A 21,299-nucleotide genomic window follows, 5' to 3' on the forward strand; every position below is an offset into this window, starting at 1 on the left:
TGGACACGTTGGTTGCAGGTACGTTTTATTTTTTGGTGTTTTTTTTCCCCCGTATTTTATTTGCCATAGTGATAAGCAACTGTTGGTGTAAGCATGAGGACCCAATGCTTCTTAATACTTGATCACCCAAGCAGAGAGCTTCTTACTCTACTTCGGGTCTCTGCAACCTTTGGCGCTCCAGCGGATTTGGACTACACTCTTAGCCTTACACAGTGTAGTCCATAGCCAGTTGTCATGAGAATTGTAGTCCCAACATCTGGAGAGCCAAAGGTTGCGAACCCCTGCTCTACTTTGATTCCCTTGAGTAAACCTTTGCACTCTCAGAGCAGCTTCTGTTATTTTTTTTTAGGTTCATGATCTGTTGTGATCGATGCGAGGATTGGTTTCATGGTGAATGTGTAGGCATTTCTGAGGCTCGAGGCCAACTCTTGGAGCAAAATGAAGAGGATTATGTATGTCCAAACTGTATGCTGCTGCCTGTGAAAGAAGAACCTCTGTCAGAGAGTGACCAAGATGCCGCCAAACCTGAGCAAGCATTCATAATCGCCACAGAGCTCTCGGATATTTCTGGACAGAACTCTTATGATAAAGGTATCAAAGGCCGGATTGAAAAGGCATCTAATCCCCACAAGAAGAAAAAGCTTAAGATATTTCAGCCTGTGAGTATTTTCCCCTCTGCCCCTTATCTTCCGTTTTGTTGCATGTTTAATTGGGCACTCATACTAGCTCTAACTGCTAGTAGCCCATTGAGGGTGCGATGCTTTTAAATATTCAGTATTTAAAAGTCTAATATTTTAGTGTCTGGCAGTTTTAGCCTTCGTTCAAAGTAAGTCTGACATTTTTATTTACATTGGCACCTGCAATGAATTTAGAGGATACCTTCCATCGCCAGATAATCTCCTACTAAACAAGGCTGCGTACATTTCTTTGTTAAACATTTTAAATTACTTGCTCTTTCGCTTATTTTTCAATTTTGGTACAATTTATCTAGAGGCATGGCCATTGGGAAGGCAAAATATTTTAGTAGTTTTTACTTTGTAGTCGAGTGACAATGCATTTGTAAGATGAATGATGGATCAGAGTGATAACAATGAAACTGGCATACCAGTCTATATTTTATTGATCTCTGGTTAATATTTTTCTTTTATGTTGTAACTCTGGTGCACTTGGCTGATAACCAGATAGTCAGTAAGTTGAACATGCGTTTGTGTTTCAGGTTACAGATGCTCCTGTAGTCCCTAAATGCATTGGCCCTGGGTGTTCTACTCTTGCTCAACCTGACTCTGTCTACTGCAGTCATGACTGCATTCTGAAACATGCTGCAGCCGCCATGAAATTTCTCAGTGCAGGCAGAGAGTCCAAATCAAAAGACAAATTAAAAACCAAACCAGAAAAAGTCACGCCACCGAAACCACCTCCACTGGTAAGATGCTGAATGTGCTCCCATATTGCATTGTGGAGTCAACTTTTCATGCCAGCTGGTTGCTTTGTGCCAGTTCCATTATGAAAGTTGATGCCCCAAGTGTGAAACAATAGTCCTAATTACTTATTGCTGTTGAGATCTTGCCAAACATGGCAGGTAAAATGCATAACTCTTTTGCACTGTTAATGTATTGATTGTTTCCAGAGCTTACACATTTTAAAATGAAGCAGAAAATGGTGCCTAGTTTCACAAATTGTAAGACTTTCTAAATTTCAGTTTCCCTCCTTAATCCTTTAGGCTGCTGCTAAATCGGTCTCTGGCCAGAAAAGACCAGCTCCAGAGAAAAGGATGATCAAAATGAAGAAAATGCTAGTGATGGTGTCAAAAATGGATGCCTTTCCAGTCAATCCTCCGAGTGAGCCAGTGGGTGAGAGCAGCGCTCCGTCCTGGGAAAGCGACCACAATTACAATGCAGTGAATCCTGGAATGACGGCTCCTGATGGACCACCTGCCACTTCTGCCCCTCCTGCTGCCATTACTTCATCAGTATTTTACAAATGTATGTATTGCCTAGGGATTTGCCCACATTACTCCTTTACAGATGAATTATCTCCCATCAACATCTCTCGACCTAAGATGACGAGCACTAATAGAAAGTGGTCAGTCTTCTGACAACGAGCCCCCTTTTCTAATATACCCTCAATCTGTAACCTGAAGCTTTTTTGTTTTATGCGCGAGGTCTGTCTGTCTAGGTTGTGAAGGTTAGTCTGACTTCTACATGCATTACTTAGTCACATGCGACTAGGTATCGATGCGTCTGTGGAAGGCACATGCTCACAATGCACTGCCCTACACGCAGGGAGGCAACTTGCTCAGATTCAAACGGTTTCCTACACATGTTGTGATGGATGCACATGAATGCATACACAAACCTGGTCCTATCAAGGGAGCCTTAGTTGGGAATGAGGATCTGCAGTCAGACCCTCCGTCATAATGCAAATACTCAATGCGATCTAATTTGAATGCATTAAATCTATATATCATGTAGTTCGTTACACATGCCCATAAAAGATGGCTCTATGCGGGTGTACACGCACTCTGGAGACAGGATCGTGCCATGATAGTTGAGGCTGGAACGCACACAATGTGGGGTTATACGTTCTGAGAGATGGTCCGACCAAGCCTTTGTGCATTGACGCACATTTTAAGTATTGGTGTACATTTAGTGGTAGTTCATCCCAATAGGACTATGTGAAAGCTTCACTAGTAGCTTTAACCAGCCTACTTGACAAACCTATGTATATTAGTCTCTATACATTCAGGCGTTTTGTTTAAGAGTACATACACCATGCAAGTAAAACCTCTTTCTAGGTAAGTATTTTGAAATTCTTGTTCAATCAAATGTGTTGGTTTTACGCAATACCCTGCTTTAAAGTTACCCATGATATTAACCTCCATCTAATCTTTTTCTCTACTTTTAATCCACTACCTGTTTTCTGTTCCACCATAGAACTGAGTTAAGGTTCTCTAAGCATTCTCGTCCATATGCAAGCATCCGTCAGTAAGGGTTACACAGCTTGGTTATAGTTCGTTATCTGGAAAAAATGTGAACTGAAAAATCGTGCATTTATCAATTTATGTTCACTGTAATGCAATGTGTTGCAATCACTGATTGACCTGTTCCTTTACCAGCTTCCTGGCTGATTGGTAAGTACATATTGCAGTGGACATCTAACTGCACCTCAGTCTCCAGGCACCACGATTCTACTATTGTGATTTTCACAATTCAGAAAAGCCCACCATGTCAACAGTGGTGTGTTCTAAGGGGGCCATTTTCTTTTGGATATAAAAAGGATCAAATGGATCCTATTGATTCTTCTGTATCAAGTTAGGGGCCTGCAACCTCTGGCTCAAAGGATGTTTTGGTTTGACTCCTCACCATTGACTATGCTGATATTGGCTAGTGGGAGTTGTATTCCAAAACCGCTGGAAAGTGAAAAGGTTGCTGACTTAGTAAAACAGTAAAACAATTTTTGTTGTTGAGATGCACATGGTTTTTGACTGCTCAAATGTTACCTTTTATTACCCATATTTCCTGGGTCCGCTGTGTTCCATTTGTAAATTGTATCAATGCTTAGCCTGAGATGTACTGTCACCGAGGCTCGGGGTGGTTTCAGTTATTTCACATTGAAAGCCATATGGGGGTCTCTTCTTCCAAAACCGATGCAACACATTTCTGCAATTAATGAAAATCATAGAGGAAATCGGCGTTTGTATGCTGCTGCCCACTTATCGGAGGGATCTGCATCAGGTAGGTTGCATGGCTGCTTAGTAATTGCATTGTCCTGAACATCCATTTTTTTATACAAAAGATTGTAAATGTGAGTTGGACAACAGTTCTTTGTAGCTGCTCTTTTTGTGTTCCAATAAAAGTGTTTTTAAGCTTCTGTATCTTCTAAGCTCTCTGCATCCGCTCTTTACCATATACTTTCATTGTTGCAAGGTCATGGATGAGTGTGGAAAACTGCTGTTTTAACACTGAACAAATTTGACATATGATAATGTGTTATTTATATAGCGCCTTAAGCCAAAGCGCTTTACAGAGCACATATTTACATACAATATCACCCAACCGAGATTAGTACTTATCGACCTCGGAAGGATGAAAGGCTGAGTTGGCCTTACCGGGATTCGAACCTGCGACCTGCAGATTACGCTCAGATCGCAGCAGCGAGCGCTCAACCCGCTGAGCTATCTTACTGGCGTATGGATGGATATTACTCCATAAGCCCTATAAGGTATCATCAGATAATGGGCTTTGACTTCTCCCTCTACCTCTAGCTGTCAACGCGTCACAGCAGATGTGTTTACATCTTATCCAACTCTTTCTTTGAGATAACTGTTTCTAAGCCTTCCTAGGTTTAGCGAATGTGAATGTTGAGATGGCCTATGTATGGGGAGGACTGATAATCGACCCATAGCAAGCTGTATTGCTACTGCATGCAAAGTGAATAACCTGCATCAAATGGACTGCACAGCTGTTTCATCTTGGACTTTAAAGGCGAGGGACCAATCTGGTGATCAATCACTACAGCTGATCGATCAAGGATCCAAAGTGCCTTCTGGCTTAAGTGAACATGTGTCCTTAAGGCAAAATTTAGTGATTGACTAAACCGCTAACTTAGTACATTTTCAGTACAATTTTTTGCACATCCTCCTGACAAATATAAACCCCTTCAATTCATAAAAATGAAAGATCCTTAATCATTTATTAAAATTAACTCATACCCATATACATTAAGAGTACACTCTTCCAAAAATAATCCCAATGATTAAGAAGACAAGCCAAATGTTTAAAATAACATTTTTATATAACTTGTTTGCCCCAATTCAAGTAAATTAAATGTAATCTGGTTAACAAGCACATAGGTTAGTGAAATAGATTTGCCATGTACTTTTTCCCCAGAAAGTCCAGCTAAATGTACATGCATGACATGTACGAAGCACCTAAAACACTAAGTGCTTTAAAGTTTTGGTCGACAAGTTGCAAAATCTGCAGCATGAATTGGAAATATCAGATCTTTCCCATAGACTTAGATTTTCTCTTGAGGAGAGTACATCTAAATGCTATTAAAACATATCTAGGGTGAGAAGGAAATAAGGAGGTTTAGTACCTAACATCGAATGTTAATTACTGGACAGGGTGAGACGTTTACAATGTTTTATAGTACAGCAAGGGTTTCATAGTACAGTAAGTCTTGCATGTCATTGTGCCCATTTTGTAGCCTTGCACATTCTGCAAAACGTTACGTTTTGCGTAAAGGCTTGTTTTTTGCACATTGCTACATATACATTTCGCAAACAACTCCAAAAAGGAGGCTTTTTTATTTATTTTTTTAACACACAAAAGCAACTTTTTCCGAGTCTGTCTCACACTCATTGATACCAGACCTAGTTCTAAATTAATAGTGCTGATCGGAATGTATTGTGGCAGTGATAGTACATTTCTCCAGAAGTATCCTTGCATTGCAGTCAGATCCAAATCCTACAGAAGATGGTGTATTTCTAGGCCGTTAATGAGAGCTGGAACCAGATTCCTTAATATTTTATTACATGGGGGAGGGAACATTTTTCTGTATTATCAAAATGCTTTGCTTGGGCCAAAAGTTACATGGCTTTGTTACATTTGGTTAAGCTATTATTGTGAAATTGAGGTATTTTAAATCATTCACAATCTCACGCTTCGGATTAATTCACCAACTGCAGTTGATTTGGAATCTGCCGGCTGAAAAGTGCAGAATTCTTCTTTTTAGTTTACTGTCAAATAGTAAACCATTAGCTCGCGTATACATCTGAAATGCAGTCCACGTTCTTTGGAGTCCAGTACTTGTACATTCCAATAGAATATCGCCTGCATAAGATTCCTTCAACTTTAGGTGAAATGAATACTGAATTTTCCAATGCATCACCCCTATCCGAGTTGGGGCTAAAATGTAACATTATCGCTGTCCGTTAGGGGTATTAACATCTTTCGAGCAGTGACCTTGCTTATTAAGTCTTGCTTTCCATGTCGTGTCTGTATGCAGGTATATTAAAATAAGACGTAAGAAGTTTTAAATTTCCACAAAGCACATTTCGAGTGGATTGTGTCCTCCAAAGTTTTCCTTATCTTGGATATATTCCCTCGAGCTTTAGCTGCTTTGGAAAAACATTTCGGCGGAGGGTGTCTGTCGAGTCGATGGTCCCTCGAAGGCCTGCGTCGAGGGTGACATCGGGTATACACGTAGCATGCGCGGCGCCCGTTGGCCCCAGTTCCGTTTTTCCGCAGTACATGTTGTTTCGAAGATTTGGCGCGCCTCGAGTTCTGTGACGCAGTGAATATTACTAGAAGAAGATATTGATATGTCCTCGTCATCGACTATGACCCCGTGATCGGGTTTCAAAAAATGTAAATCTTGCGGTTCGAAAATGTCTATCACTGACCCGCATCGAGAATGTCTGTGGTGTCTAGGGGAAGGCCACGACATGGAGGCCTGTACGAAGTGTCAGGCGATGACGGGGACGTCCTTGCGAGAGAGGAAGGGAAAACTACAGGTAGGCCGTAAATCTGACCGAAAAGCTTCTAGCGTCGAGTCGAGGTCCCGTGAGGAGAAATCTCCTCGACGCTAAAGGCATCGGTCCAGGTCCCGAAGCGATTCCCATCAATCGTCTTCGACAAAGAAATCGAAGAAAAGGCCCCCTGAAACAACTCAAAAGTACTCCCTCTACAATCACAAGACTATATCGTATATAACATTGCCCACTACTATTATTCAAATCGTTCATGTTACGATCTCCAGATGAAAGGTACCTCTTGATTCCTGGCTTTCTCTCTAATAACTCTGTAGTCATAAGCTCTTCAACTGGGTCATAATAAGACTGTACATATCGTTTGCTTTGATTGCTCTTAATGCATTCATATTTCCCAACATACCTGAAATACCCTTCAATATGCATAGCCCACATAATAACGAAATACATCAAAAGAGCTTGTAAACCATTTGACTCCCCCATCTTCATCAATTTGCATGCAGGAACAAAAGCATTAGTATTGTGAAATAATCACGAGGACAAAAAAACACTCCAGATCGTAACATTCCAATGTTCAATCGTATTGCGAATCTAAGTTAAAATCAAAATTTGACAGCACAACAAAATAGCAAGAGCATTAAAGTATATTCAACCCCAAGCCGACGTCACCCATTTCATAAAATTTAAATACGGGATCATTGCCTTTCCACTGGTTCAAAGTTTCAGTACTGACCTTCTGTCTTCCCAATAGTCCTACACAATTGTTGGGACAAGTAACTCGATGGAAATGTTCTGAACTTCCATCTCCATCCACACTAAAATGCCTTACTCGATGTATTAATACATGTGTTGCCGACACCACTGCCCTGCGTCTAAGAAAAACTACACTACCTCAATGGCACCTCCTCTCCCTTCCCCTGACTTTCCACTGTGTACCAGGCTTGTGAAATGGTGTGGCTAATGCACACACAGATTCCAAAGGGAGAGGGCATTCAATTTGACCCGGATGTTGCACATGTATATGATTGCTCACAATGCAGACCCCCCAGGCGGTCCAGACCACAACCCCCACGATCCCCCACTCCCACCCCCAAATGACTGCTGGCTAAGGATCCCGGCAGCCGAAGTCAAAACCACCCGGCGGGCCACACGACAAGCAAGTTGTTTCAAAGTTTACTTACTGAGATTGAAGTCCACATCTCGGTTGCGGACTCTGTTCATGAGATCCATGATCATCTCAGAAATCTTTTTACATTTTCCACAAACCCAACTTTAAGCTTTAAGTACAATAAAAGATAGGCCTTGCAATGTGTATCCGTCCTGTATGAAATAGCATTTGAATATCCCCGTTCTCCCTTGCCCTAACCCCTACTTGCTTGCACAATGGAAATGTCTAACCAGATCAGGAATCTGAGGGACATGAAAAGCCTGTCATACTCCCATGGTGCTCCTGACAAATTTCTGAGGATCGGTAAGGGGTGGTATTTTCCCTGGCCTCAGTACTACTAGTACCATGACTCTCCCTGCCACTACATTGGGAAACCAGGGCATTAAACAGCTTAAATGCCTTGTTTAACACTCCAGCGATTGAAAATGACCTCTGCCATGACCAGTTAGTTAATGAACTTTGGCATGCATGACACATCACTCGTTTCTATGCGAGGAGCCGGTGAGCCTCATTGGCACACACTGATATCACGGTCTCACCTGTAATGACGCAGAAGAGGAATGACAATACCTATGGCCAGGAGCCCCAACGTTAACCTTATCCACCTACGGATGTACTAATAAACGGTTCAGAGACGTTGAAGAATCGGGAAAGCAGCTGGCAGCAATATTAGATGATGAGCAATGGACATCTCTCGGACATGTGCTCGCCCTAGGGCCGGGAGAACTCTGCACTGTTCTTGCCGTGAGCAGCCGCAGGCCAGCTCCCGTTCCAGACTCCCCAAAGTGGTGTGCATACATGTGCTCCCGACACCCCCTCATACCTCGTCATTGCTAGAGCAGCGGTCCCGCTCCAGCCAGATACGAGAACACGACACAGCAGAGACACCAGCCTGTATTCATCCAGTATTCGCCATCAGATGTCAGATCCGCCACACGATCAATGTCGTAAAACAGCTGATTGCACGCACGCATGAAAAAACTGAAAGGTCATTTTCTCCAACACTGCTGGATTGTCGGTGGTCAGTCATTTTTTAAAAAAAATTTCGAAAAAAAGTTGATTTCCTTTTTTTAAATTATATATTTATTTTGGGGTCAATCAAAAAAACAGGTAAAAAAGGGGCGTTTGGGGGAACCCCCATTTCAAATAAAAAACCTATTAAATAAAAAAAGTGCCATTTTCGACAATTTTACGAAAAAATGACTTTCGACATTTTTGAATTCGAAAAAATGACTATGAACCAACGCAGCGCCATTTTCTGGCATGAAACTCGTATAAGTCAAAAGTGAGCGATTCGGAGTAATTGTGTTGAAACCTCTCAAAGACCGTTTGAGGGCTTCCCGGGAAAAGGTTAAACATAATTGTTAAAAATGTGGTTAGTGTGGCATTTGTGGAAAACGGATTATACACATGCATGATAAACATATGACTGGGTGGGAATCCGGGAATATTTTTTACTAGAGGTTTCTATTGGAGGCAATTAAAACGCAATATTGACAGACGGGGCACTGTTACTTGTTTGGGAATGAATAGAAATTCATTTGCTGGTCATTCTGTTTACACACACACCTGCATTCTTTAAGGGGAAGAAACTCGAGTTCTTAAAATGCACCATTGTGGCAGTCTTCAGTTTATTTTGGATACTTGTCCCAACTATAATCTACACAAACGCTAAAAGAAACACTTTTGTTACAGCCTCAAACCTTTTCTTACCATTCTCGTATACGGATAGCCTAGATAAGAGGCTAAGCAGAACAAACCAAAGGAGTTCTTACTAGCTGAATAATCTGTGTTAAAATCTATCCATATGTGCGCATGCATTGCATGGGGAAGAAACATCTGTGCCCAAAAATAAACTGAAAAAAAACACCACTTGCATATAATTCATGCACAAATGGGTGCACAAAAACACCAAGCATGTTTTTGCTTGTAAAGTCTTCGAAGAGCAAAGTTTTTCTTACTGCTTCTCACTCTAAAAGGACATCTCCCAGAGTGGAAAATATACTTCTAGACCTTCCATATCCAATCCACATAAAGATAAAGGCGAGTGATTTTATTTCTCAAACACGGAAAATGTAATGGCCCTTATTTTTCTCCTATTTAAGGTATGCCTCTTTACCTAGCTCATCCTGCAAGAGTGAGATGAAATAAAACTGCTTTAGGTTCCACAATTCTTTATTGGAGGCGATCTGCCACTCCCAATGAATAAGTGGGAAGAAATGTTTTATGAAAACTAGGTAACACAGTGCGATGAACCACGTGCCTTATTTGTCAAAAAACTTAAGGTTGATGTGGAACTCGGGTTAAAAATAATTCAAAAGCTAATGCAGTGACAATCTCCTTTTTAAATTCGTTTAAGTGCCATCTATGATCTGGCATCCAGGGAAGGAATAATAATGAGTCCTATAATTTAGAATCCAGGTAGCATTAATATTCTTTGGCTGTCATTTTAGATTGCATACTTGGTGAACCGTGTTTTTCAAGCTCAGCCATATCCCCTCTTGGTAGGTGGTGTAGAGTGTTGCTTTGGCAGTCCCATACAAGGAACACAAGTTTCCAAGCTAAAGAACTCTGCTGCACAAAGAATCGGCCAACAAGTCTCTTTGCTGGCTTATGCGGGACCCACATGACATACCTAGTCATTGGGACACAAGGCCTCTTGCCAGTTAATGCTTACTGCGAAAGTTCCCAGTTGATGGCTCTCACCTCCTTTAAACAACACTACCTCTGGATAAAAGTATTCAGTTTCATCGTTGTCGCAAGTATTTGGTCCTTTATAAATTCCCATGCTTTTGAACGCAGTCTATATCTTAACCGTTTTCTGTCTGAAGAGGCACCTGCTCTTTAAGGCTGCCTGACTGCATGCTACCAACCCCTAACCCCCAAATAAGTACATGTGTTAAAAAAAGTTTTAGACATGTTAACATAAATCTTTATATACATAGTTACTTAACACATCTGATTAAGTACCAACATCCATAGCGTCATTCTGCCCAAATAACGATATTTGATATTCCTTCCACTTAAACTTAATTCAGACAGGTGCACGATTGCCATAAAATTGAAGGACTAATTTGTCAACTTCCTTCATTAATCTAACCCACAATTCAATTGTTCATATGCATGTCTAGTGCACAGCCCCCAGAAATTCTAAACCATTGCGGTCCCAGAATGAATGAATGAACATCCTACTCCTCAATGAAACCTGCCTAACGGAGCAATTCAAGGTAGTCACACACGAATCCCCCTACACAACTTCAAACTGAAACAAGCAAACAAAAAGTGGCCTCGCGCACAAAGATCACAGCTACATCAAATGAGCAAGGGAGGAACCCACTCATCAGGGATCACCCTAGATGCAATTTTCCACCCACCGCACATTATCTGGAGTTGACCACCTTCTCTAAGAATGCCAGTCATGATCCTTGCGCCAACACAAATGCAATCCAACCTCCCAAAAACTCAGAAAAGAAACTTGAAACCCCTCAACACCAAGATGGATTACAACCACCAAGCTTGTCTTGGAGCCCACTTAACTGAGGAGAAAGAACGGACACTCCAAAAATGGATTGTAGAAACACCTAGATGTTCTCTCTCCAGAAAAGCCTTTAACCACTTCAAAAAGGAAGTTGCTGCAAGATGGTTCACACCCACCTTGGTCCCCTGAAGAAAACAAACCGCACCTTGGAACAAGTGTGGAGGAAAAACTACAACCCAATACCAGAGACGTATGACTTCAGTAAAAACACCATACTGCGAACAATGCAAAAGTCGGCAACACTGCGAAAGATATTTATCATCGAGCAAAGAAACCGCCTGCAAAACACACCCACTCCCTCCAACAAACTGACTACCTTGCAACCATAAAGTAAACTAAAGCTCCATCTACAGTCAAACTGAACACTAAGGTCCAGCAGGAAAGTACACCTCTGTATCCTGTATAGACCCCCACACAATCACCAAACCCATACCATCTCGAACCAAACCTAGCACACACACTAGGTTTTCTGAACTGAAGCTACCAAAAGCTCTTGCACCATCCCTCTGTCCCACTAACTTAACTCTTCCCAACCCTCTTTTCAGCTCCCCTGAGTGCTTCCTTTCAGATGTAGTTGAGTTGCATAAACCTGATTGCATAAGGCTGGTAAATGTCCTCCTGCATTCAGGCATTGGGGACAAACATTTCTCAGATAGTTGTGGTCTACTAGTCACTTCAAATGTCAGTGTGGCATAATCGTTCTCCATTTTGCTTCCATCAGGTGTAGTCTTCTACTAGATCGATTTCTAAAACCCCTGCAACAATTCCTAGTGTTAAACAGTTGGACTCCATCCATGCTGCTTTGACATATAACTTCTAGTTGTTTCCTTCGAGTGCCAAACTTTTAAAACCACCCAATGCATAACCTTTGAAGCCAAAGAAGGCCACCCCAAATCCATCAACACAAACTCGATTGAGGTACGTCTTGAAGACCTAAAACCATGCAACAGCCCTAAAGCTTTTTTTAAGCCATATTTTTGAATGCCCATCTTACCCACTTGTAACTGTTGCTACCACCTTGTGCCTGTTGGGTTCTATTAATGGCAGCATAATGTACGTAATACACATATCAAACTATCTAATTGCTACCATGTGGTCTTCTAAAGGAAGATATGGTGCTAGAACTCTGCCTTCAGCACAAGTTCTTTTTTTTGTGTATTTTTCTTCTTCACACGCTGGCCGACTAGGTGACTTTTCCAGCAACTCGCCGAACCAAGCGGGGGTCCATCCTACTCCTGTAGGGAGACACCAGGCACTCGTAATTTGTCATTGCCAGGCCTTTTTCCCATGAGAAATACTGAAGTGTCTCTTGGCCACCCTGATATTGCTTTAAGGTGCATTGTCTGGCGTTTTTTTTCTTTCACAGCAGTCACCTGGAATTACCTGGGTGAACCAGTCTGCCAGAAAGGATGTGGCAATGCGTTGAGTAAAAGATGCTACTGTAATAAAGATCTTGCATCACACCACAGGCGCAGGAAGGTTTGCCACAACACATTTGCCACCATTGCATTCTCAAGCCCTTGGGTAAGGCAGCTTCTCGTGGGCAGCAGACGCCGTGGGTTCACATCTGTCCCCACGTTGGTCCAACAGAGCATGCCAAGAGCAAGAAAATGAAGAACTCTTTGGTGGCTATTAATGTTACCATCCCCCATTAGGCAAAAGAATGGCTGCTGCTTGCATTGTTGGCCACTGACTTCAACAGAAGCCGCTCTGGCTTTGCAGGGATTTGAAGCACTTTACTATATAGCATTGGCTTGCCTTCCAGCATGAGTTGAGGGCATGTTTACCCATAGCTAATCCTACTGTTGTTCAGACCACTAGCACCCGTAAGTATTCCTTCTGGGCTCTGCCTACACGCACAGTCAAGTGTTGCCTCCCATCCTAGGCCAGGCTCAAGGCCTCTTCGGTGATATGAGTAGTTAATTTTTGGGCAGCTTTTCAGACTTAATTGCAGAAATGGTTCTGCTGTTGCTTTTTTCCCTAGGGTACCCTTGTTGTGGAGATGGCTCATACTACAGAAGTTCTTTACCACGGTCTACGACATGGCCTTCAATACTGGTGCATACTCTGCAGGTTCTTGTGTGCCCACCTTGTGTGCATTGGCTGTAAACTGGAGTGCCCATGCCGCCAATAGAGTAACCGGGCAGTACTCTAGACCCTTCATCTGTGAAGGGGGCATCCAGGTTGAAAAGCCTGCTGTGGTAGAACCTTCACACATTTTACAAATACTTGTTGGGTATTCAGCACGTTTTGGGGCTCCAGGCACCGGAGCCAGAACCTGTTGCAACATGGGTGATGGTTCTGGTCTTCTCCTTGTATGTGGACAAACTGATGGAAACCCCAAAGCTCTGAAAGTTTCTACACTAGATGACCACAACTAATAGAAGGCTGAATGCAAACTTCGGGAAACCTGTTATGTACCACCTTGGGAATCTTCCGGTGCCTAACCTTGTCGCAAGGTGGTGCATTGTAACCCCAACAGGGTGCCGTAACATCTTGGATAAGAAAAAGGGTTTGGGTAAGGTGAAAGGAAAAGTGGATTAGATACTAGAGATGCAAGTTATGTCGTGAGGGGTGGTAAAATTGGGGTGTGGGGAATTGGAAAGTGGTTGCAGAAGTACTTATGTATGGTTGCTGATCAGTCGTTGTGTATGATGGTTTCTGTACTATACTGCTTATGAAGCAGGGCTTTACTGTGAAGGCAATATTTAGACTAGATGTGGTTGCATGATCGACTTGAGACCTGCTCAAGTGGGACCTGTGTATGAGTTGTTTCTTACCCACCTACACAATCTGCAGCAGTCACTGCAGTGCTTGCTCAAAGGGAGGGCTGGGGTATCTGCATCCAGAACCAATGTCGCACCTAAGGAAGAACAGTTGCTGATCCTGGCAGACGCCCTACAGACTACCGTGAATCTTGTTCTCCATCTGATCATTCAGTGCCAAGAAACGCACTTCCTTCCCAGACTTTTTGCTACATTGGGGATTTCTGGGGCACCTTTCAGGAAAGTGATCCATCCCCCCACCCCCCGCCCCAGCGGTCAGGATTCAACCCCTGTGATACCCCAGGCCTGGTCTGTGAAGGCACTGCCTTGAAAGGATGCAGGGTTTGATGTCTTAGTACCTCTTTGTTGGGAGATAAATGCATAGGAGAAGAATAAAACTGGACCTCTTACCTGGAATCATGAGACTTGACCACAGTATGGCATTGACGCCAAGGATCTACTATGGTCTTTGGACAGTGGGGTGGGTGGGGGGGGGGGGGGGGGTGGCGATGTGCCTTTTTTTTAATTTAATTTTTTATTTTATTTTTTATAGAGGCTCTAACAGATTCCTCCCTTTTTGGTATGGATGGCCACCTCAGGTCTCCTACCTCTACAGTTATTTCACTGGGCAGGCAGGACAGCACGAGATATTTCCAGTGGCTATGTACCTGGTGGGTGGGTTCCCTGAGCTCTTGCACTAGTATGCAAGCTTTCGGACGGTGGCAAGTGGCGTGCATCAACTTTTGGGTTTCGATATGTACTATACTCTTACATCCCGTCCCCTTTCCTCAATACTGCATAGGCGTCCCTCGCGAGGGATGGGAGATGGAACCTTTTTCACCAGAAAAATCTTCTTCCCCTTTAAATTTAGAGGCGAGCTGTGGTGTGGCCCACTGAGGTGCGGCCCTGGGAGCATGCACTGCCCTGACTCCGCCCTCCAGCGCCACACCCTTTTCCGCGTCGACTGGAATATGATAGATTTATAACGTGATTAATATCCAGAGGTTTCTAAGCGCAATCCCGGGGATCAAACCCGTGTTGCTCCATGTCATCTTGCTTCCAAGGCAAGCACGCTGCAGCTGAGCTATCCTCCCGGGACTGGGATGGGCCGAGTTAACCAGCGCTCCTGGTTTTGGCTTCGGCCATGTAATTTCAGACGCCACAGCTCCTCCCCGGCGCATGTCGACTTCTACAGGTTTCAGCAGGTGCCCATCCTGCAACAGGCTCTTCCCGTCTTCATACCCCAATGCCCTCTGCCTATGTTGCCTTGGCCCAGACCACGGTTGGCAAGCCTGTTTGGCGTGCGGCTCGCTGTCCTCGAAAGTGCTGAAGAACAGACTAGCCAGGTGGAGTGACCTCTTTCAGTGGTCTCCTTCTGAGGATCTCAAGAACTTCATGAAGCATCGATCCAGGCCTGCGGTAGGGCCTATATTTTCATCCGCACCACGCAAGGGAGACTCTTTCCTAGGGACTCTTCTGCGTGGGAGGGACTGGTCAGGTCCTTATACCAACACATGCACCGAGGCTGTCACAGCTACCAGCCTCTGGGCTGAGGGGTCCTCTGATCTTCCCGGTGTCAGGGTTGAGGGGCTGCTAGGCTGTTACCGGGTTTCCACCCTTGTACCGGCATCATGCCTGACGGGCTATGCCCTTTTACCGGCAGTACGTCCGAGGGGGCACCTGAACGCAGCTCTAACGACCCCAGGGTCGAGGTTGGTACACCTACACATAAGGTGTGTAGGTGTACAAGTCGCGCCCCTCACACATAAGAGACTTGGCAGAGGCTGGCCCCAGCGAGCCAAGCAACACGTTGCAGCCACATGGTAGGCAGTTTGACAAAATGGCTGACGTGCCAGAAAAGGACACCCGTTCAACGCCTCTGCAGGACTTCGGCGAAGAACGAGTATCGAGGTGGGACTGGCATCAACCAGGTACGTGGCCTACCTTTCTTATGCGCACGGCTGTTTCCCTTGCGTCTGTATGTACAGGGTCGGCAGCGGCCTCAGCTGCCCCGTCCATGCCCTCCTCGGCCAGCGAGGACCGGATCTTCGAAAGGTTCCTCTGCCTCATGAAGTCTCCACATATGGGGGCGATCATCAAGGACGCAGTCGGGGAAGTCCTTCCCGCTATGCTAGTGGCATCACAGACTCCTCCGCCCCCGGCGCAGCCTGCTCCTCGGCTTACTCCGCAGGCGGTTCCATACCAGCCTCCGGCAGTGGTCCCAGTGCCCCAGCCTCTTGCTCCGGATGATACTCCTCCTCCACATTATCCCCCAGACCTTCCGGATACTGATGAGGATCCTGACACCATCAGCCAGGGCCTTCCACGAATATCTCTTGGGCCTGGCGGAATAGCTGGACCAGCCCCAGGTAGAACAGCCGGCAGAGGGCGTCCTCACTGAAGTCCTCACGAGGCGCCCTTCTGCCAGAGCGGGAATTCCACTACAGACCAACGTGGTGTCCCACGTCAAGAAGGGTTGGCTCAAACCCCACTCTGTCCAGCCAGTCAACCGCAGCCTGGGCGCAAAGTACAGGCAGATGGAGGGGGAATACGCTTGCTCTCCTCCCATCCCAAGCCACACTCCTCGGTGATCGCTGCAGCATCACTGTACTCCCAAGCCTCAGTCGTCCTCGTCATCTACAGTGCTGTAAGGCAAGCGGGAGAAAACCTTGGAGGTGCATACGGTAAGAAGCTGTATTCTAATGCTTCCTTGTATTTGCGACAGGCCAACGCACACTCCAAGTTGGCAGCCGCCAATCAGAGATTATGGTGGGAAATTGCTGACGTCCTTATGGAACTCCCTGCCCACAGCCAATCGCGTTTTAAGGCGGGGCTAGCCGAAGCCGAGCTCGTGGCTCAGGATATCATGGAGTCCACCCTGGCACACATTGATACCTCTGGACGTGCCCTCTGCATTGCCACGAACATGAGAAGGGTGGATTGGCTCCGGGCAACCAAGTTCAACCCAGATGTCCAGGAACGCATGCCCTTCGAGAGCACTGACCTCTTTCACTCCAGCACAGACGAGGAGCTGGACAAAAAGAACAGCTCTCAGACGGCTAAGTCTTTATCCATACTGGCAAAGACCACGCCAAAAGCGTACTCCCAGTCTCAGCAACGCTCGCATAAGGGTCGCTCATCTGGAGGCTTCCGCGGCTTCCACAAACAGGTCTAAGCAGCCGGAACGCCAAGTCGGCGCAAGCAACAAAAAAAGGTGGGGCAATGGCGTTTTCCAGTCCTCCTCCTCTGCCTCCGAGGGTAAAAAGTCAGGGACACACCCCTCTGGGTCAATGTGTCTCCAGTGGGGGGCAGGCTTGCTCCTCACGTACTCCTTTGGCAACAGAACTTTATGGACCCCTGGACCCTGTCCGTAGTCTTTTCGGGGTACCATCTACCTATTCCTGCCTCTCCCGCAAGTTGGGACAGCAACTCTTTTGGCAGAGATTCGGTCGCTCGTCCTGAGCCAGGCCGTGGAGGAAGTCCCCATCCTCTTAGCGAGGCTCAGGCTTTTACTCCAGGATCTTTGCCATTCAGAAAAAGAACCAGGGTGGCCTGAGAGTTCTAATGGCCCTTTCCACCCTTGACCTCTCCTTACCTCTTCAGAGATTCAAGATGGTGACGCCAGCTTTTATTGCAGATACATTGTGCAGGGGAGACTGGATGTGCTCCCTGGATCTGAAGGACGCCTATCTGCACCTCCCGATTTGGCAACCCCATCATTCTTTCCTCCAGGATCATGGGCTGCCAATTTCAGTATAAGGTCCTCCCTTTTGGCCTCAACTCGGCCCCTAGGGTCTTTACCAGACTCATGAATGCTGTGGCAGCCTTCATCCAGGCTCGGGGCCTCCATATACCCCTACCTAGAGGACTGGCTCGTCGGGGCTACATCTCAAGAAGCAGTTCACCACTCCTCCCATGCTCTGAACACGCTACACGACCTGGGCTTTTCGCTCAATCTCAAGAAGTCACAGCTGCAACCCACGCAGTCTTTGAGCTTCCTGGGCCTCATCAGGGACACGCGCTCCGAGGGTCTTCCCCCTCGGAAGACAAGATCTCGGCCATCAGGAGGGTCACGTCCCACTTTCTCAGCCGAAGTGCTACTTCGTCTTCGTGGTCCCAGCATCTCCTAGGTCTTTTAGCAGCGATACTGTTGGCTGTCATCCACACAAGACTCATGATGAGGACGATTCAGCTCCACTCCGCAGCGTCTTGGAACCAGGAGAGGGGCTCTCAGGCTGAAATGATCAAGATCCCCATCTCTCTCCACCCGGACCTCACATGGTGGTCCAGGGATTGCAACCTGCAGACAGGCAAGCCCTTCAGGCCCCCTGTCCCACAGGTGAGGATTACCACAGACTCCTCCCTAGAGGGCTGGGGAGCCACCATGGAGGACCTCTGTCCATGGCATGTGGACCCGTCGAGAACAAGAATACCACATCAATTGGCTGGAACTGAACGCCATCTGGTTAGCGCTCAGAGCCTTCCTCCCACGTGTCAAGGGAAGGGTTGTCCTCATCCAGACAGACAACTCTACCAGTATGTACTACATCAACAAGCAAGGGTGACCAGGTCCCCTCCCCTGTGCAAACTAGCGATCAACATGTGGGAATGGGCCTTGGAGAACGAAATTTTCCTCACGGCAGTCCACCTCCCGGGGGAATCCAAACTGAAAGCGGACAGGCTCAGCAGATTGGCAGCGGACAACTAGGAGTGGCAGCTGAACAACATTGTTGCACAGATCTTCTTCCACAGATGTGGCCTCCCCCAGGTGGATCTCTCTGCCACCAGGCACAACAAGAAGTGCTCCCAGTTCGCTTCCTGGCAGGGCCTAGGCTCCCTGGGCTACGCCTTATGGATCCAGTGAAACGGCATGTCGGCATACACCTTCCCGCCCACTCCACTGATTCAAGTTCAAGGAGTCCCACCAGCTCCACGTCATTCTGATAGCTCGTGGTGGCCAGCTAGGCCATGGTTCTCGGAGCTGCTCAGCCTCTCAGAGGTCCCTCCAATCCACCTCCCGACAGGCCCAGCAGATCATCTGACCCAGCAGGGAGGGAAGGGCAAGGTCGTCCACCTGCCCCTCAGAAGCAGGCCCTCACAGCGTGGTTCCTGAACAAGTGACGCTCAGCCACCTAAACCTATCCCAAGCCAATCTGGAAATCATACAGGGGGGCTAGGAGCAAGGCTACCAGAGCCCAGTATAAAAGTAAATGGACCAGGTTCTGCACTGGCGTACTCCAAGGATATCGACCCGCTGGCTTGTTCATTGGACGATATGCTGTCATTCTCAGCGCACCTCGCCATCTCTGGCGTGCAGGTGGACACCTGCCGCACATACCTCTCAGCCATTGGGGCCTACAGGAAGTCAGAGGAAGGGGATTTCTCCTTCAACCCAATCGTCGGGAGGCATTTGGCCGGACTCGATAGACTCTACCCGCCCATCAGGAAGCCACGCCTCATGTGGGATTTGAACCATGTCTTGGGTGCCCTCGCACATGCCATTTGAGCCTATGGCGTCCGCAGACATCAGACTGGTCACCATCAAGTTGGCCCTGCTAGTCGGCCTCACATCGGCGCACAGGGTCAGTGAGATCCAGGCCCTAGTTGCCTCAGAGCCGTACACTACCTTTCACAAGGATAAGGTGGTCCTGCGGACCCATCTGGTATTTAAACCTAAAGTGCCATGTGCCTTTCACTTAAACGGGGAGATTGTCCTTCCTACATTCTTTGCGGACCCGAAGGACAAGCCTCAGAGTTCTGCACTGCCTAGATGTCAGGCGGGCCCTGAAATTCTACCTGGACAGGACCAAGGGCTTCCTTCCGCAAGTCAGATGCCCTGTTCATTACTTTTGGAGGCGCCAGGCCATCAGGCCTCCAAAGCCTCCATTTACCGCTGGATGGCCTCAGCCATCAAGGAAGTGTACGAGGGCCAGCATAGACCCCTTCCAGCGAACATGCATGCCCACACGGTCAGGGCCAAGGCAACGGCCATCGCCTTTCAGCACTATGTCCCCTGGCAGTTCATAAGCAGGGTGGCCACATGGGCCACTACATCGGCTTTCTGCAAGCATTACTGTTTGGATGCCGGCTCCAGGTCAGATGCGGCTTTCGGACAGGCGGTTCTCTGGAACCTGTTTGCTTAAGGAGGGTCTCCTCACCACCCTGGGGCTACATTCAGTTGTAGTTGCCCATGCAGTGTGGAGGAAAGGGGACGGGACGTAAGAATAATTAGAAGTTACTCACTGTAGTGACTTACTCTTATCCCCTTTCCTCCATACGTCCCACCATCCTCCCCCCCCCCCCCCCCCCTAATAATCTGGTGTCATTAGGCGATGGTAAATCTATTGTCGACGCGTCTTTGGGGACTGCAGTGTGGTGGCAGAGTCAGGGCAGCGCATGCTCCCAGTGCTGCGCCTCTAAATTTGGAGGGGAACAAGATTTTTCTGTTGAAAAAGGTTGTCTCCCGTCCCTCGCGAGGGACGCCCATGCAGTATGGAGGAAAGGGGACTATGGATAAGTAGGACGCTAGTCACTACAGTGAGTAACTTATAATTTCCACGACTGGTTTGCTACTTAGGCCAACTGTTCTTCTTGAAACTGCAGTGTTTATCTACGTCGGACGTTCACTGTATGCAAGATGCTTTTCTCCTCCCATTGGCCAACCAAACATTTAGGTTTAGGAATAAAACCTTCCAAAAGGTTCATCTTTACTTTACACCACCCCCAGGATAGAAATCTGCATCTTGTATGGGATTTAAATGTGGCACTCCCCGATTATCGCTTGTAATTTAACTTTTTAATCCATGGCTACGAACATTATAAATTCTAGTTGCACGTACCCCTGTTAGGCAGCCAAGTGAATCACAAGCATTGCCCTCTTTAGAGCATGTTGCTGTTCTGCAAGAACAAGGTTCTGCTTCTGAAAAATTAGTCCTCCAGCATTGCATTTTTCATAGATTCACGTGCTGGTAGTATTTTCCCAGCCGTCAGGATTGCAATCCTTGATCAGGGTATTGGTCTGCCTACTCTTCCTAGTTCCGCAGATTAAGTTATAATTGTTTTTATTTTGGAAATTCAAAGCTTGAACAGCGCCTTGACTAAACCAAGGAGATATTGTTCATGGGCCAGAATTACATTTTTGGAGTTCAGTTTGCCTGGCTGTGTTTTTGTCCCCTGTTTTAAGAGTCCTTGTGACACCTATGTTGCCCAGAGAGAATACTCGGTCTCTTAATGATAAGGCTAGGCTGGTGGTGGCTTTTTAGTAAAACTGTTCCACTGAATAGACTTTATTTGATCTGGCAGGGTCTTTTTGTTATACCACTGGGTCGCTCACTC

The 21,299-nt window shown here is 46.2% G+C and overlaps 1 protein-coding gene across 8 annotated transcripts in view; it reads left to right on the plus strand.

The window, feature by feature from the left end:
• The window catches only part of DIDO1 (death inducer-obliterator 1), a 624,211-nt gene that overhangs the window by 465,897 nt on the left and 137,015 nt on the right, over nucleotides 1-21,299 (plus strand). For all 8 annotated transcript variants that reach the window (XM_069650767.1, XM_069650768.1, XM_069650766.1 and 5 more), the window contains 3 exons: nucleotides 350-659; nucleotides 1,217-1,423; nucleotides 1,721-1,982. In XM_069650767.1, the coding sequence (XP_069506868.1) occupies nucleotides 350-659; nucleotides 1,217-1,423; nucleotides 1,721-1,982 (779 nt within the window). The remainder of the gene's footprint in view (nucleotides 1-349; nucleotides 660-1,216; nucleotides 1,424-1,720; nucleotides 1,983-21,299) is intronic.

This window comes from Ambystoma mexicanum, chromosome 3p (genome assembly GCF_040938575.1).
Source record: "Ambystoma mexicanum isolate Mex_15411 chromosome 3p, UKY_AmexF1_1, whole genome shotgun sequence".
NCBI classification, from domain to species: domain Eukaryota; kingdom Metazoa; phylum Chordata; class Amphibia; order Caudata; family Ambystomatidae; genus Ambystoma; species Ambystoma mexicanum.